The sequence below is a fragment of the Eptesicus fuscus genome, chromosome 14 (assembly GCF_027574615.1).
Source record: "Eptesicus fuscus isolate TK198812 chromosome 14, DD_ASM_mEF_20220401, whole genome shotgun sequence".
Lineage (NCBI taxonomy): Eukaryota > Metazoa > Chordata > Mammalia > Chiroptera > Vespertilionidae > Eptesicus > Eptesicus fuscus.
In genome coordinates, this window is record NC_072486.1 from 7,642,745 (window position 1) to 7,658,790 (window position 16,046).

The following is a 16,046-nucleotide window of genomic DNA, read 5'->3' on the forward strand; positions in this document are numbered from 1 at the left end:
CCACTCACCAGCCTCCACTCACCTGCCTCCACTCACCTTCATGTAAGTATCTTCCATTCATCCACCTTCAAGATTCAGTTCAAAGGTCACCTCCACTATGCAGCCTTCCTAATTTCCCCCAGTGGTGGTGACCCCTCCACCTGTGCTCCTGCAGCCCCCCCTTCCCTGCCCTATGCCCCATTGCTTGTGTTTAGATGGCTGCAGGGAGGTGGTATGACTAAGAGACGTGAGCTTTGCACGCTGGTCTCGTTTTGAAGACTTGGCTCTGCCCCTTACTAGCTGGATGTCTTTGCAAAAGTGACCCGACCTTTGGGGCCTCTGTGTCTTTACCTGTAAACGGGCATCATGAACTCTTCTGAAGTGTTTTGTTGAGGATGAAGGAACCAACCTGTGAGGTGCTTAGCATGGTGCCAACTGGTCACGGTAGTAGTTGTCGTTATTGTAATTATTATTGATTCATGAAATCTTAGAGGCAAAAGGGATCTCAGGGGTCATTTTCACGCCTTCAAAGCCTGATTCCTCTCCTCTTGTTAATCATCAGCTTCTCCTTGAACTCTGCCCAGGGACTGGAAGCTCCCTTTCTTTCTGATCTTGTAATACTTAGCGCTGACGATGCAGAGGTTGGCTAGTATGTAGGCTAAGTTACTATATGTTTATTCGGTGGACTATTTTATTTTATTATTATTATTTTTAAACAGGTCATTTATTTATTTATTTACTTACTTTTAGTTAATCCTCATCCGAGGATATTTTTCCATTGATTTTTTTTTTTTTTTAGAAAGAGAGAGTGGAAGGGAGATGGAGAGATGGAGAGAGGTGAGAGAGACACATCGATTGGTTGCATCCTGCATGAACTCTGACCAGGGTCGGGGAACCTGCAACCAAGGTACATGCCCTTGACCGGAATTGTACCTGGACCCTTCAATCTGCATGCCTACGCTCTATCCACTGAGCCAAACCAGCTAGGGCTTGGGGGACTATTTTAAATTAGCAGTTGTATGTATGTATGTATGTATGCATGTATGCATGCATGTCTGTATATATTTAGTCATATATGACCACATAGGATTTCCTAAAAAGTCTAACTCAAAGCCTGGGAGAGGAAATCACAGGGGAAATTAACCTCCAAAGCCGAGTTGTGAGTGACTTAGCGTTTTCTTAGACCTGTGTTCCTCGGCGGGTTTGCACCTGTGTTTTGCTTCCTCTGAGCAGAGCGCCAGGAGGAGCCGTGGCTTGTCACGTTGCAGCGACGATCAGGCTCGCCCTGTCTGTGATAGACACAGAAAGAACAAAACCCCAGTGACATAGTAACACGACACAGCTACAAGGAGTGACATGTTGCTGGCAGAGAGAAGACAAGCTTTTCCTGATGTGGTTTAGGAAGAGCCCTGGATGAGCAGCCAGGACCCTGCGATGCTTGGCCGTGCTGGGGCCTCAGTTAGCTGGGAAGGGGGAGCAGTGTCACCCAGAGACCAGCTACGAAGGCAGAGGCGGATTTGGTTCCTGAGAACCAGCTCCCCGCACTCCCCATTCAGCCAGGGCGGCTCTGTCTTTACTTTGGAAATCTGTGGTATGCATTGGCAGCCCTTAGGAGATGTTATTTGAAATATAATACTCTGTTGCTTAAAAAAATTCAAAAACTTCTAAATCTGGATTATCTCGAAGGTTCTTCTAGCTCCAACAGCTATTATGGCCCTAAAATAAAGCAAAGTTATATCCCTATAGACTTTCTAATACACGTTTAATCTGTAAAAATGTTTCTAAAGTGAAGCAAAATCATATTTCAGAAACGTTTTTTAAAGAATATTTTTTTGTCCTCCCTTTTCTTCCAAAACTTGCTTTTCTCTGACTGAATCAAAATCCCACTAATACCAGGAAAAAGTCATAGGCATGATGTGCGGCAGGAAGACGAATGTCATCATTGTCACTCCCTTCTATCTTTTCACGTAGTTAAGTATGTATTAGGCAATAAGCATCTCTCTCTCTGACAATTCCTTCCCCAAGTATCTCCAGGTAACCCAGAGACTCATAAAGGTGGGCCAGACATAAGAAAACCTTTCTGGCCCTAGCCGGTTTGACTCAGCGGATAGAGTGTCAGCCTATGGGCTGAAAGGTCCTGGGTTCGATTCTGGTCAAGGGCACATGCTCGGGTTTCGGGCTCGATTCCCAGTGGGGACATGTAGGAGGTAGCCAGTCAATGATTATCTCTCATCATTCATGTTTTTTCTCTCTCTCCCTCTCCCTTCCTCTCTGAAATCAATAAAAATATATATTAAAAAAAATCTTTCTGCCTACATTCTTCACTTCAAAGGTGTGGAAAATGGGACCCCGGGATGGGGACAAATTTGTATGGGATAAGGTCATGGGCCGTCATAGGGTCATGTGGTCTTTGTGCTATTGGGTGTAGGTAAGCCCCTAGTACTTCAGTTTTCTTACTGTGAATGGGATGATAATCATAGTGTTGGCCTCATGGTGCTGTGGAACCCTTAGAACAGTGCTGGGGCCACAGAAAGTTCTGTCACGTGTTTGCTATTGTCCTCGTTACCACACTTCCAGGTTCAGACAGAGGTGGTCCAAGGTGCGCAGTCGGGCCCGAACCCCCTTTGGGGACCTGCCTCTGTCTTGCATTCCCCAAACAAGTTGCTAAAATAATCTCTTCTGTCAACATCTTCCCCCCTCCTCCAGGTGACTGTTCCCTGTGGGCGACATTGGGTGGCAGCTGGTTTTATTCAGGTAAATGGATTTCACGTGCATATGTTGGCTGCTCACTGCCTGGTAGGAACGCCTGAACGCCGTGACAGTGTGTGTGCTTCCAGAAATCCTTTAGTGAGGTGGCTCCAGGTTGTGTGGCCGGTGAGGGTGCGAGTCCTTTTCCGTGAAACAGGTCTGTCGCCTCCCCTTGAGGCAGGCGCCTTCTCCACTGGAGTGGGTGGGCTAGCCATGCCGTCCCCATCGCTCTCACCTCTGATTCCCGGAAAGTGAACGGCGACTACCCCATGGGTGAGCACTCAGGATTTAGACACTCTGATCTCATTCCTTTATCCGGGTCCCATGCATGGGCCTGAACCTGTGCCTCACCTTTAAGTTTATCTTGCGTCGGAGAAGCAGGAGAAGATCTGCTGGGAAGAGAAAGCTGGGAGAGCCCCCGCCTGCAGCGGGGAAAAGCAGGGTTAAGGAATGTGCCCTGGCTTCATTTAGGGGTCTGACCACCAGTTCTGTGGTGTCAGGGCTGCCATCCGCGTGAGCACCCCCTGGATCTTCTTCTGCCTTGGGTCCCCTGTTAACCCCCCTCCCAACCTCGCACCTGGTCCCACCTGCCAGAGCTTCCGCTTTAATGACATTGACCCAGGAGGACGTGACAGTGAGCTGCAGCAACTCTTCCAGTCTCAGCACCTGCCCCCATCACCCAACAGGAGCCCCTTGAGGAGTAGGCGGCGTTAACCAGCAGCCACTTCTACCTCCTCACTGCTGGTTTATCTTGCGCCCCCCATTCCCCCCTCATTGAGAGAGAGAGAGAGAGAGAGAGAGGCAGAGAGAGAGAGAGAGAGACACACAGAGAGAGGCAGAGAGAGAGAGAGAGAGAGAGAGAGAGACAGAGAGAGAGAGAAAGAGGCAGAGAAAGAGAGAGAGAGAGACAGAGAGAGAGAGAGGCAGAGAGAGAGAGAGAGAGAAGAGAGAGAGAGAGAGAGAGAGAGGCAGAGAGAGAGAGAGAGAGAGAGGACTTTGTAAGTGGGATGTGTGGTTACTTTAGTCCCCATCAATTGCTTTGATAATTTAAAATAGAACGGGCTCCGGGCGGCTTGTGAGTGAGCGCTGGCCGTGAACGAGAGCCCCAGGTCCCAACCCCTCCGACCCTCGACCCTCGCCGCCGCCGCTGTGGCCCCCCCAGACCCCGGGAGCACCCAGATCCCTGTTCGCTCGCTCGGATCTCCGCGCCTGGGGCCCTGCTCCTCCTCCTGTGCGAGCTTCAGGAGCCCCGGACACACCCGGCGGGGGTCCCTGGCATATGCGGGCCCCCGGGGTGCGAGGCTGGAGCCCGGCGTGGGCCCTGCGGACGGCGGTGCCCAGCGCACCCCTCCCTCCGCGCCCGCGGCTGCTGGACCGGACGCCAGCCCGGGTGCCGGGGCCGGGGCGCTGACGGACGACTTTGCTCAGTTGTCCGTTTTCTCGCTTGTCAGCAGAGCTGCTGCTGGTAAGTGAGAGCGAACGGCGAGGGGGCGCCGGCGGCCGGCGGGGGAGCGGGAGCGCGGGCAGGGGCGGGGGGCCGCGCGCCCGGGCCGGGGCGCAGGGCGGAGCCGGGGGAGTGGGGTGCCGGGCCTCCGGTCGGACCGCCGGCCGGCCTCCTGCCCGCTCCCCCTGCTCACCCCCCTCCCGCTCTCCCTTCCCACTTTCTCCCTGCTCGCCGCCTCTCCTCCCCACCTGGTCCCCCCTCTCCCCGCCAGTCCTTCAGCTGCCACACCGATTGCTTCGGTGGCTTTGTTTAAAAAATGCATACACATCCCAACAGACCCCAGGCGCTTTCTCCCTGAGTTAGGACCACATTACCCCGGGCCATGGCTGCTCACCGTAGCTGCCTACCCCCCGGGGCACCCCGGCTTGGGGTAGCCCGCAATCCCAACCCGCTTTAAGGCTGGATTTGGGGGGGCACAGACGCGGGGAGCGCACAGAGCAAGTGACAGGCTCGGAGGGGACAGCCCCAACTCCCTCAGCCTCACTCCCAGTGCTAACCTGCAGCTATGGAGTCCCCGACCAAGGAGATTGAAGAATTTGAGAGCAACTCTCTGAAATACTTGCAGCCCGAACAGATCGAGAAAATCTGGCTCCGGCTCCGAGGGCTGTAAGTACAGCGATTTACTTGTCTTTGCCCCCTTTCCCTCCCCCGTCAGCACTTCCCCACCGGCCAGGCTCCCAGGGACCCCGCAGGGCCCGCTGAACACAGCTCAGAAGTTCCACAACTGCTTCTCTGTGCATTACAGTCACTGCTGCCTTCCTTCACACAGAGACCTGTCTTCCTCACTTACAATGCCTCGCTGTTTCCAAGTCACTCTTTCTTTGGGGGAAGGAGATGGGTCTTAAGATTTCTGTTGTAGCAGCTCAGTCCCCACAAGAGATGTTTCTGGTCCTTTTTTTTGGGGGGGGGGCGGGGATGGTGGTGAGGGGGAGTTTGGGGACTCAGGTCACAGACTTTTGTTTTTTTAATCACAGGAAGCATTTTCTCTGCAAAGTGCTTGCAAACACCTTGGCAGGAGGTCCAAGAACTGAACAATAGTTCAACCTCAACGTGCATTCGGGCTGCCAAACTCTCTTCTCCCTCGTCCCAGCCTAGTTCAACTTCCGACATTTTCTCAGGCTTCTTTCTGGCAGGGAAATGGTCAGTGAAAGGAAGGGCTATTTTGGAGAACATGGGGGGGCCAGCGGCAATATTGGATTTCCTCGTAACCTGTGAACAGTGAGCTAGGGGGTTTGCTTTCAGTACAGTGGCCCCAGGCTTCCTGTTGGCCGGATGGACAAAGATCTCTGCATTTCGTCCACTTCATTGGGCTCTGTCTGGTTTCGAGTACCAAGGAGCGGGGTCCTGAAAATATGGGGTGTCTTCTGTGCAACAGTTTCACAAGCTCTAGTGGTGGCTGCATGTCTACAGTCTGCTTCTCAGGTGGCCGGGCAGGTCCCAAAGACACCTTCCGTAGTGACCAGAAACGCTGCATCGGGCCTTTGGCATCAAATGCGTAGGGCTGTTTAAAAGAAAAAGTTTTTCTCCACGTTCATTCTCTAGGCAGCGGGGGACCCTGGCGGGTAGAAAGCACGAACAAAAGCCCAAACAAAACAAATAAAAAAGGCAGGGATCTCGGTGAGTTCCTTCTTAGGGAGGCCCCGGTCCCAACTGGGCTATTCGAAAGGGAAGCCAAAGGGAGTCTGTTTCTTTAAGGGGGTCCCTATTTAAAGAGCAATTTATAAAAGCCCTTCCTTCAGCAATCTTAATGAGCGTCACCGCTATTGCTCTAAGTGGGAAACCAGGCCAAACAACAGGGCGCGCGGGGCATCTGGCTGCTGCCAGCAGCGGCTGCAACTTATTTGGAAATTCTCTTTCTGGCTGGCAGGCTGTCCTTACGGTGGAGGCACAGGCGACAGCGCCTGGGTCTGAGCGGTGTTTACAGTGAGCTCATGTCATGCGGAACGGACATGGCATCTGATCGTATTTTGGTGCACACAGAAAGTTTGTTGTATCCACAAAGCCTGGGTCCCAGGTCTACAGGGTCCAAGTGTGGTCACGCTGGGCCTCCTTGCCATCCCTGGCGGAGGGACTCCCGCCCTCAGAAGCTGCTTCTCCTGGCTGCTTCTCAGTTCACACCACCTCCCTCCAGCTACTCCGGCTGGAGAGAGCATTTGGGCGATGCAGCCAGGCGGAGGGGGGACCTTGTGCCATAGAGCATCATCCCTTACAGCTCGCTTGTAGCTCTCTCTGTTTCACGTCTGTTAGGCTTCTCTCCCCAAGGCATTGGGCGTGATGTTAGCCGAATGTTTGTTTTCTAGTCTCTCACATCTACTCAGCATCCAGTGTCGCTAAACATAAAAGGTGTGGGAAGATTGGTTCTTCTCCAAATGTATGGTTTTGAACCCCTCTCTTTACCCTTCCTACCGAAACACCCTGCCCAACAAACAGCAATCGTGGGAGATCTGTAACTTCCCTTTCTAATTTGTGAAAAGGACATGTGCCTATTGTTACTATTATATACATAATATATATTTTCCTTTTACTACAATTATGGTTCTTACTACGGTTTTTTTAAAGAAACATAACAGTAGCACTATAATAAGCTGCTAAAGACTCTGGAAACCAAAACACATGCTTATTTATACAACTCGAAATAACACTTCTGCCGCTCACAGAATAGAAACCCCAGGGGATGGAAGTGTGTGTTTGTCCACACAACAGACTTTCAGTGAGAAAAAGGAAGCCGCTCCGGCAACATTTTAGGAAGACCCAGGAGCCGCAATTGGATTTTCATATCAATTTGTTGCCATGACACCCTTCTAGAAAGGGCTTTGGAGGGGACCACAGGTAGTCAGGGGTTCAGTTCTGCTGGTCTGAGAACGGCCAAGTCCAGGGCTTGATCATCTCGCGCGTGGACCATTCAGTGGTATCTGTCTCCTTCTTGTCACTGTCTATCTTGTTTAACCCGGTTGTTGAATTTGTCACCTCCTCCCTTATCCTGTACGTTCCTTGGGGTCAGACACTTGTGTGTCTTGCTCACTGTGGTACCTCCAGTGCCTAGAACAGGGTTTGGCACATAGTACGTGCTCAACCAACAGGTGATGACAGGAGCATAAAGGCCTAAGTGTGAACTTTTAATATTAGGAATGAAGGTAATATATAGTTGGCTCAGCTTATAGGCCATGTGACTTAGCAACACGATATTCCACGAGCTAGAGGGGAGGCAGGTTTTATTTATTGACATCGTTAACCAGGTTGGGCACAGACATCTAAACTGAGGTGGGTCTGGGCAAGATGTGGCAAAGCCACGGCCCAAGGCTGAATCCCACTCTTGTGGGTGCCCAGGTTCTGTCTTCGCGTCCCCTTCTCTGTCCCCTTTTCTGCACTGGCCAGGAGTGGGCTTTCCAGCTGCAAGAGGATTGCTGAGGCTGTCGTCTGCCAAGAATGCCCGGTGTAGGAGGATGCAGGAGACGAGTCTCTACGTTACAACCCCCCACCCTCTTCCATGCCTTCTTTTACTCTTCATTTTCTTCTATCTGAATACTATATACTTTGTATTATTTATTATGTCTGTTGTCTTCCTCCTGCAACTAGAACATAAACTCCCTGAGGACAGAGGTTTGTGTGGCCTGCTTTGGTCACTGGTGCAGCCCCAGTGCCTGTGATACTACCTGGGGTGCAGTCAATTATCAATGAGGGTTTGAAACCTGGGGTTGTTTCACATGTTTGTCGAGGGAAGACTTAGAAAAAGCTCTCAACCTTGTAGCATCATCAGCTTCCTAACAGTGCATCGGATATTGGAAATGGGAATTTTGCACGCTGTCTGCCCCAGCTGAGATGACAACACCCTGCCAGCTTAGGTGTTTGCTCTCCTGACGACTGTCACTTCCCCGCACGCCGGCACTCAGAGGCCGGCTACGATTCTGGAGCTGTGGTCCTCAGCCTCCCTCTGCAGCTCCGACCCCTCTCATCCACATGCTCCCACGTGTCCAACGGGAAAGGCACAAACCCTGCTCACCTGAGCTTTCTGAATCGCATCTCTCAGAGGATGCTGCTCTCTGACATTTCAGGGAGGAGGCTTTTTTTGTTTGTTTTTCTGTCACCCTCAGTTGTAGGAGTGGGTGGAATTTTTAAGAGCCCCTCTCCCCCCATGGCTGTTTTGTTCCGGAATCTTCCAGGCAGGGAACATATGATAATGGCTGCACTTTATTCCTCTGGTGATGTGGGGGAGCCTCAGGCTGCTCGGGTTTGAATCATGACTTGTACCTTGGGCCCTGCCCAGGAGTTTTCCCTTTGCCAGCCTGCTATAGGACGGCATAAAGCAAAGCATAGGTTCCAGGTCTCACCTCCCCCTTGGCAATCATGGTCACAATTGTAATGAAGCTGTCCAGTGTTCATTTTGCCCACCTAAGAGGTAGCCCGTGGAAGACACTTTATGCTTATGCAACACTCTCAAGATGATGAAGCTTTCCCCCTCCTAGGACCTCAGTAGTCTTACAAATATAAAGGGTGGTATTGATTACTAGGGACTATTGTTTTTGTCTAACCAGCAAGCTCCCCCCTCCCCTTATTATGGGAACAGACCCTTTCTCCCCCACCCCCCACTCCACCCTGGGCAGGGACAGATCTTGCCTCATCTTTTAGACCCGGGGCCATAGCAGCGGGAAGCCATGGCAGGTCTGTAGGGATGGATGTGAGAGATGTTCAGGAGGTAGACTCAGTAGGACTTGGACATGGGAATGAGGAGGGAAGGAGAATGTAGGATGACTCCCAGGTGTTCAGCTCGAGTCCCCAGGTGCTGTTTACTTAGATCAGGATCACTGAGGTGGGAACAAGTTTGCAGGTTTGGTTGTGGGTGGGAGCAGAATGAATAGAGGAGAGTAGAGGTCATGACCTCAGTTTGGGACATATGGAGTATGAGGGGCCTACAGGTGTCATGGAGGAGATGTGGAGGCATGAGCAGTTGAATAAGTGGGCCTGGAGATGAAAGGAAAGGTCTGGATTAGAGATGTAATGTACAGCCCAAAAAATATGAAGAAAAAATATATACATGTATAATGTGTGTATATGTGTCTGAATGAAGCTAAATTAGTATTCCTATAAATTTTAGAAGTAGAGAAAAAACACAGTTTAGTGTGACCCTCCCTAAATAATCTGATATGAGGTTCCAGAAGACCCAAGTTCATGTTTTTTTTTTTTTTTTAACTTTTCACATGTATATAGAATATACAAACTCATGTATATTTCTCACTGCCATTTACTTGTTCAACATATGGGCAAGACCGGCTAGCAATGTACATTGCTTTGCTTGGAACCTTTATATTGGCTGCTTGGTGTCATGCCCGCAAATATGGATTTGGAGCAGAAACTGAAACCTGAGGGGCAGGCAGGGTCATTTCCAGGATTCCAAGGGCAGAAAGAGACCACGGCCCAAGAAGCCAAACAGGATCAGGCTCTTGTCACGGACCTTCCGGGGACCACTGGCCAGGAGTCAGGCGAGACCCAAAGCCTGGAGCCCAGCCCACGGCAGAGGAGCCTGGGGAAGCTTGGCTGGGTGGAGGCTCCCTAGACCCTGCAGGTGGCTGTCCTGTTGTCTAGGCTCGGCCAGCGGGCACAGCCCCCTGCTGCTGCTCCACAGGTGGCCTCTGATGGGCACACCTGGCTCCTGTCTCTTGGGACAGTCCACAGCCCTGCCTTAGTCCTCGCTCTCCACAACACCTCTGCTTCGTTCAAGCCCTTTTCCTGCTCTGCTCTTTAAGACCTTCCAAAAATGGTCCTTCTTCCCTCCATTTCCACCCTCTTCCAAGAGCCTATTGCAGGGACACAACAGGTAACATTCTGCCCATATACAGCTTTCCTGCCCCTAAAGGCCGCCAGGAGAGTGAACCTGTAGACAATTACCATGAGAGTACATTGAGTGTTTTCGCTGAAAATCACTGTTGGGACGTCCAAAGAACATCATATTCTGTTAATCCGGAGTCCAAACAACCAATACGCTTAACCAAGACTTTCCCCACACTCTAGACATGCTGAGTGTATCTGGCAGTGAAAGATTAATCCTTGCAAGCTACTTGCAGGTGTATTTTAGGAATAGTTCAAGTTCAGACTGATATCCCCCTCCCCCTACTTTTCTGTCTCTACCCCTCTGACTCTTGTCTCAGGATGACTCTGAGGGGGTCTTACACTGCCTTACACCGAATCCCCCCAAAGTAGGTTACATTTAGTTTCCTAGTCCAGGTGGTTGTTACTTGAGACCCTGTCTGCTAACTCGGGGGCACCGTAAACACACTCATGAATAGGGGCCTCTGTAGCTTTGTGAAACATAAGGATTCATGATCATAAATCAAGCTGCGTAGATGCTGTGTAGAACTGCCATTCTGTCTGTAAAGCTGCTGACTGAGATGCGTCATCCTTACAAAAAGGGAAGAACTGTCCAGAGCCCCCTTCCCGGGGGCCTGGTGTGGTTTCAGGGAAGGTCACTGCAGCTCGGGAGGACTCGCTTCCAGTGGCAGTAGAGCACTCAGCATGGCCCCGGGAATGCATCTGCTGGCTGGGTTTTTGTTGCTGTTATTACTGTTCTCTGTTTTGGATTTGGGCCTCATTTTTCTTACATTTAAATTGTTAACACGGACAGTGTCTGTGTTCAGATGATGTTACTGGGAGAGAGGGCTTCAGAGGAACTAGGAAGGACTTCTGCTCTAAGGAGCTGTTGCATTGACGTAAATTCACCTGGAATGGTAAATTGCCAATGGCTGCTTTCTGGTAGGAGTGGGTTTTTCCTTTTTATAAAATTAACTTCATTGGGGTAACATTGGTTAATAACATTATGTAAGTTTCAGGTATAAAACGTTATAATACAACATCTGTATACTCCATGCATGCTCATTAGCCAAAGTCTAGTCTCCTTCTGTCACCATATATCTGACCCCCTTTACCATCTTCAAGCAGAGACTTCATTGAAGCAACTCTATGGATCATTAAAATGTAAAAACCTACCCATCCCCTAAACCCAAGGATAAATCTGTGAAGAGTGACATTTTGTCTTCAACCTCTGGATTTCTCTCCGCTTTCACAGTGCTGTCACAGATATGAAGATGTATTTTTGTTTTCAGCTTTTCTCACTGATGTTTATCTAACTAGGAGCCAGGCTCCCAGGAAGGTCACAAAAAGTCTTTTCCATTTCCACCCACACAGTTTTGCTGCACTTATAACATAGCAAGTGGTTGTAACTATGGGACTAGAGGGAAAGTCATTTATGCAAAAAAGTACTACTTGGACTTCTACAAGGGTGACATTTACTTTCTTTTTTTTTTTTTCTCTAAAAACTTACTGTTTTTTCTCACTGGTACCACTGATGAGTTCATGGCCCAGCTTTCAGTACTAGATTTTTAGCTAGAGGGAAATATAGGGTTTGGTTTGCTTAAAACATCTTGTTTTCCAGAGGAAGGGATCCCAATGGGGGTCCGTTAGACGGTAATCTGAGTGCTGGAATTTTTAACCCAGGCCCAGGAGAGAAGCAGGCATGACCAGGAGCTTTGGATTTCTGTGTCTGGCCAGCTGTCTGCAGACACACGCGGGGGCTGGGGCAGGAGAGCAGAGTGGAAAGGGTGTAGGTTGGCTGTCCGGGGTGGGGGGGGGGAGCTGCTGATGGGCTGTGTAGTTTGGATGGAACCTCCTCCTCAAAGGTTTCTCCCCTTTCCACTGCACAGCCAGACTAGATAGACACACGTTTGCTCCCAGGAGTACGTTAAAAATTGATCATCGTATTTGCGGCTCTGTTTCAGATGAGCATTCTCTCATTCTTCAGACGCGCCATCCTCGCCCCTCAACCGTACTAAGGCCTCCTTCATTTGTTTCATCGCATCCCTTTTGGTTAAACCTATGGGAGGGAGTCTTACGCTTTGGGAGTCGCCGCCCTTGAATATGATCTTCCTTTTGTAAGTGGCTAAGTGAGAGGGTGTGAGGACCATTTCCCCCAGTGGAAAACCTAGCAGAAAAATTCTTAAGAAAATGCAAACAGAAACAGCCCTTTCCTAGCTATTGGGTTATTCCAGGTGAAAGAGAGTTTATGTCATCTCATTATTTTTTATATTTTGTCTTACTTTGGATCTTTGGCCAAGCAGGAAAATATAATCATTGCCCACATGGATTTTTAATCTGTAGCATCAGTTAAGAAATATTTGGACTAGTAAGAGAAGAGAGGTTCTTGTTTCTCTAGTATCTTCTTACCCCCCCCCCCCCCCAAAAAAAAAATAGTCTGCTGGAAAGTGCCAGGAGACCAAATTTATATAGATTTTCTCACTGGCATTTACTTGTTCAAAATATGGGAAAGGCCATCAGACAATCAATATACATAGCTTTGCAAGTCTAGGCTTTAACATCCGTGTCATGGGAATGAAATCACTGGTTGGAATGAAAGAAATGCACAAGGACCTTGCATTCTCGGCAACATGGAGAGTAGTTCATACACATGATTCAGTAGAAGTTTCTAGAGGTATCCAGTTCTGCTCAGCCTGCATCCCATATGCCAGTGAAAAACAAAACCAGAGGATCAGATGATCGTGCAGCCCCTCTCTCATTTCACGGGTATTTGTGGCATTTTATCTCCGTGCACTTTCCCACGAGTGAGCCACATGTGACCTGAACTTGTGTGATTGTGTAGTTCACTCTGCGAGTCTTGCTGTGTTCTTTGTTTGTCTGACTCTGTCCTCCAATTTCCTCTCCCTTGAGGGAACTGAGGGCTGAGAACCAAAATTCCCAAAGCTGTCTGTGCATCTGCAGCAGTAGTGACCTCAGTAAGGAAGGATGGAGACGGGATCTGATGGGATCTGGAACTGAGTGAGTCATCATCGCCCAGAAAACCCGGAGGACACTCCAGGCAGCGCTGGATTTCTCACGCTGCCCGTGTGTAGTTGTTACATATTCAACATCCCCTACCAGGAACCCTTCCTGGGCCCAGCTGGGAGGTGTCTTGCTGTCGACTTAGAAACTGAACACAAGTTTTGGTTTTTCTAAGCCAGCTTGTTTGAATATTAAGCCTATTTATAAACCTCATGATTGCAGCACCCATATGGCTCTTCCTCAAAGATACGCACTTTTAAGAAGTGAAAGACTGCCAGGCGCTTCGCAATTTCACATCAATGCTTAATTGACTCTCACTTGTCCAGCCATCAGGAACGGTTCCCAATCATCTGTTTGCCTTGGGAGTGTGTGAAACTTGCTTGCGGGTGTGCCCAGCACTTTGAGAACTAGCCATCAAAAAGCTAACCAAGCCCCTCAGAAGCATCCTTGCTCCCACCTCATGGCTGTATTTTTGCTGTTTCCTTGTTCTCTACTCTGCCCCCAGGCAGGTCTAAGTTTACTGTGGACAGAATCATTCCTGATGTTGGCTCTCCCTGATTGAGGCCAGGAGAGGTAACATGAAGTTCAGGGTCTAGAAGTTTCTGCTGGCTGACAGCCATGGAGAGCTTTGGGGACCTTTTAAAATATTGGGGTCAGTGCTCTTTGCCGTTCGATGATTTCAGTACCCGCTTGTCAGAATGTGATCTGAAGCCTTCGAGGGTTGTTTTCCAAGCTCATCACTTTCTCTGACTGTACACGAATGTGCACATGTACACGTGAACACATATACACGCACACATACACGTGTACACATACCGTGCACACATACTGTGCACACCCCATTTAATACTTCTTGGGAAATCCACAATTTCCTAGAACAACTTAAACAGACATTGATTTTCAATGAAGACCAGGAGTCTTAATTTGCTTGCAAAATTAAGTGGATACGGGCCAATCAATAACTCTTGTTATAGCACCTGTGATCTCGGCACGGAGTTACAACCTTTGGAGGATGCTTAGGAATTCCCTGTAAGCAACTCACGGGCGTTCAGTTTTTAGGTTCTTGTTGATGAAAAGGATCTTTGTTGAAAGATAATTTTAGACATTCCTAGGGATTATGATGGTGTCCAGTTTTTAAACACCCACGTTCACTTTCTTTTTTCCTGCCATCAGAGGGATGGCCTACCTTGTCAAATTGGGGGGAAATGTCAAATTAGAGGAAAGTGTGTGGTTCTGCTAAGGTACCTGGGGCCACTGGTGGGTGGGTGTCTCCGTGGACAGCCTGCAGGGTGCCTTGGGCATAGGGACAGGAGGCAGCTGGGCAGGGTTTCGGCTCCTCCTCTTAGTAGGGCTGAGATTAGCACCCACTTCCTTTGTGACTCAAGTATTCTAAGATAGGAAGAGTTGGGAGTATTCAATTTTCCAGTTTCCAAACCAATCTTCGACCTTTTTTCTTTACCTTTCAAATCAATGAATGACTCCCCCCCAAAAAACAAAAGTTGGAAACCGATTGAATTACAATACCGTTATTATTTTTTCAGTACTGTTGTTGTTAATACAATCGCCGACTTGGTTTTGACAGGACCCGGATACCCAGCCCTGTGCCCAATGCCAATAGGTAGATTCATTTTCCCATTCAGCTCTCACCCCACCTTGTGAAGCCGGTAGGATTGTTACCCACGTTTACAGCTGAGGACACTGGTGGTAGGGAACGTGATGAAAGTTGCTGAAATTCACATGGCTTATTGGACACAAAAAATTGGTGAAGGGGCTTGAGCTCAGGCAAGAGAGCTGAAGCATCGTGCTGTCATGCTTCTCCTTAGAACAAACAGACAAACAATGCTGTGCCTGTGTGTGTGTGAGTGTATGTGTGTGTGTGTGTGTGTGTGTGCATGCGTGTGCCTGTGTGTGTGTGAGTGTATGTGTGTGTGTGTGCATGCGTGTGCCTGTGTGTGGAGGGCAGGGACCCTTCTGGGTACAGTTTGGGAGGCACTGCCCTGGGCCTCCATGGATGGGGTTTTCAGCCTGGCCCCGTTAGGATGACCTGTCTTCTGCCCAGCCGCTGCCCTCTCTCCATTGCCCCATCGCCCACCCCACCAACCTTGCTGGCTCCCACAGCACAGCAGTTCCCAGTCATTCTCTCCTTTCTCCATCAGCTCCAACTGGCTCCACGAATCTTGAGATTAGTGATGCATTGCTCCAAGTTTCAAAATCATTACCCATCAAAAGGAAGTTTGAAACACCCAAACAGACCATGTGAAAACATTCCCTTGGTCTCTCAGGGCGTGGACCAGGAGTAGATTCTGTTGACGTTTTTTAAAAACAAAAGGCCGAAAATAAACTGGCTTCTTTTCCAGCTCATTTCCTGTGTTTGGATGGAAAGAACCCATTATGTCCTATTGTTGTTGGTTTTGTTTGTTGTTGGTTTTGTTTGTTTTTGTCTCGTGCCTACGTTTCCTCCTGGCATCCTTCGACTTCTTTGCCTAATTTCCCCAATTTTCTTTGAAGGCCTCAGAGTTAGCTTTCGGTCTGAACCGCTTTAAGGTTCTGAATCTTTAGATAGTCACTTAACCTCTCTGAGCCTCATTTCCACCCGTATGTGAGATGCACCTCCCAGGATCTGTAGGAGGTCCAAGGAGGAACTCCGCAGTCTCGAGCCCCCAGCCTTCTCTCATCGCGTCCCTCCTGTGTAGGCAGCCATAGCTGTGGGAGATGCCTCACTGCTTGGGAATCCTCAGCAAACAGAGGGGACATCAGTAGAAAGAAAGCATTTTGGGGATCAGTTTCCTGATAAACTCATTCATTCCACAACAATATAATGAGCATCTGGCATCTGCCAAGCACTGTGTCTGGCAAGAGAGAAACTCTAGCAGGTTCCGGACAAGCCATCATTCTTGCCACCAGCATAACAGATCATAACCTCCCAGAGTGTCAAATGCAGTGACACTGAAAGGGGCATTTCTGAGTTTGGGAGGCCCTGGACGGTTCTCAG

The 16,046-nt window shown here is 49.3% G+C and overlaps 1 protein-coding gene across 3 annotated transcripts in view; it reads left to right on the forward strand.

The window, feature by feature from the left end:
- PDE1C (phosphodiesterase 1C) overlaps window positions 1–16,046 on the forward strand; it is a 288,406-nt gene that overhangs the window by 103,991 nt on the left and 168,369 nt on the right. The window contains exon 1 of one of the 3 annotated variants that reach the window (XM_054726099.1): window positions 4,737–4,837. The exons of the other annotated variants lie outside the window; for them this stretch is intronic. Coding sequence (XP_054582074.1) covers window positions 4,737–4,837 — 101 coding nt within the window. Of the gene's footprint in view, window positions 1–4,736; window positions 4,838–16,046 lie in introns of those variants that run through there. 3 annotated transcript variants of the gene reach the window in all.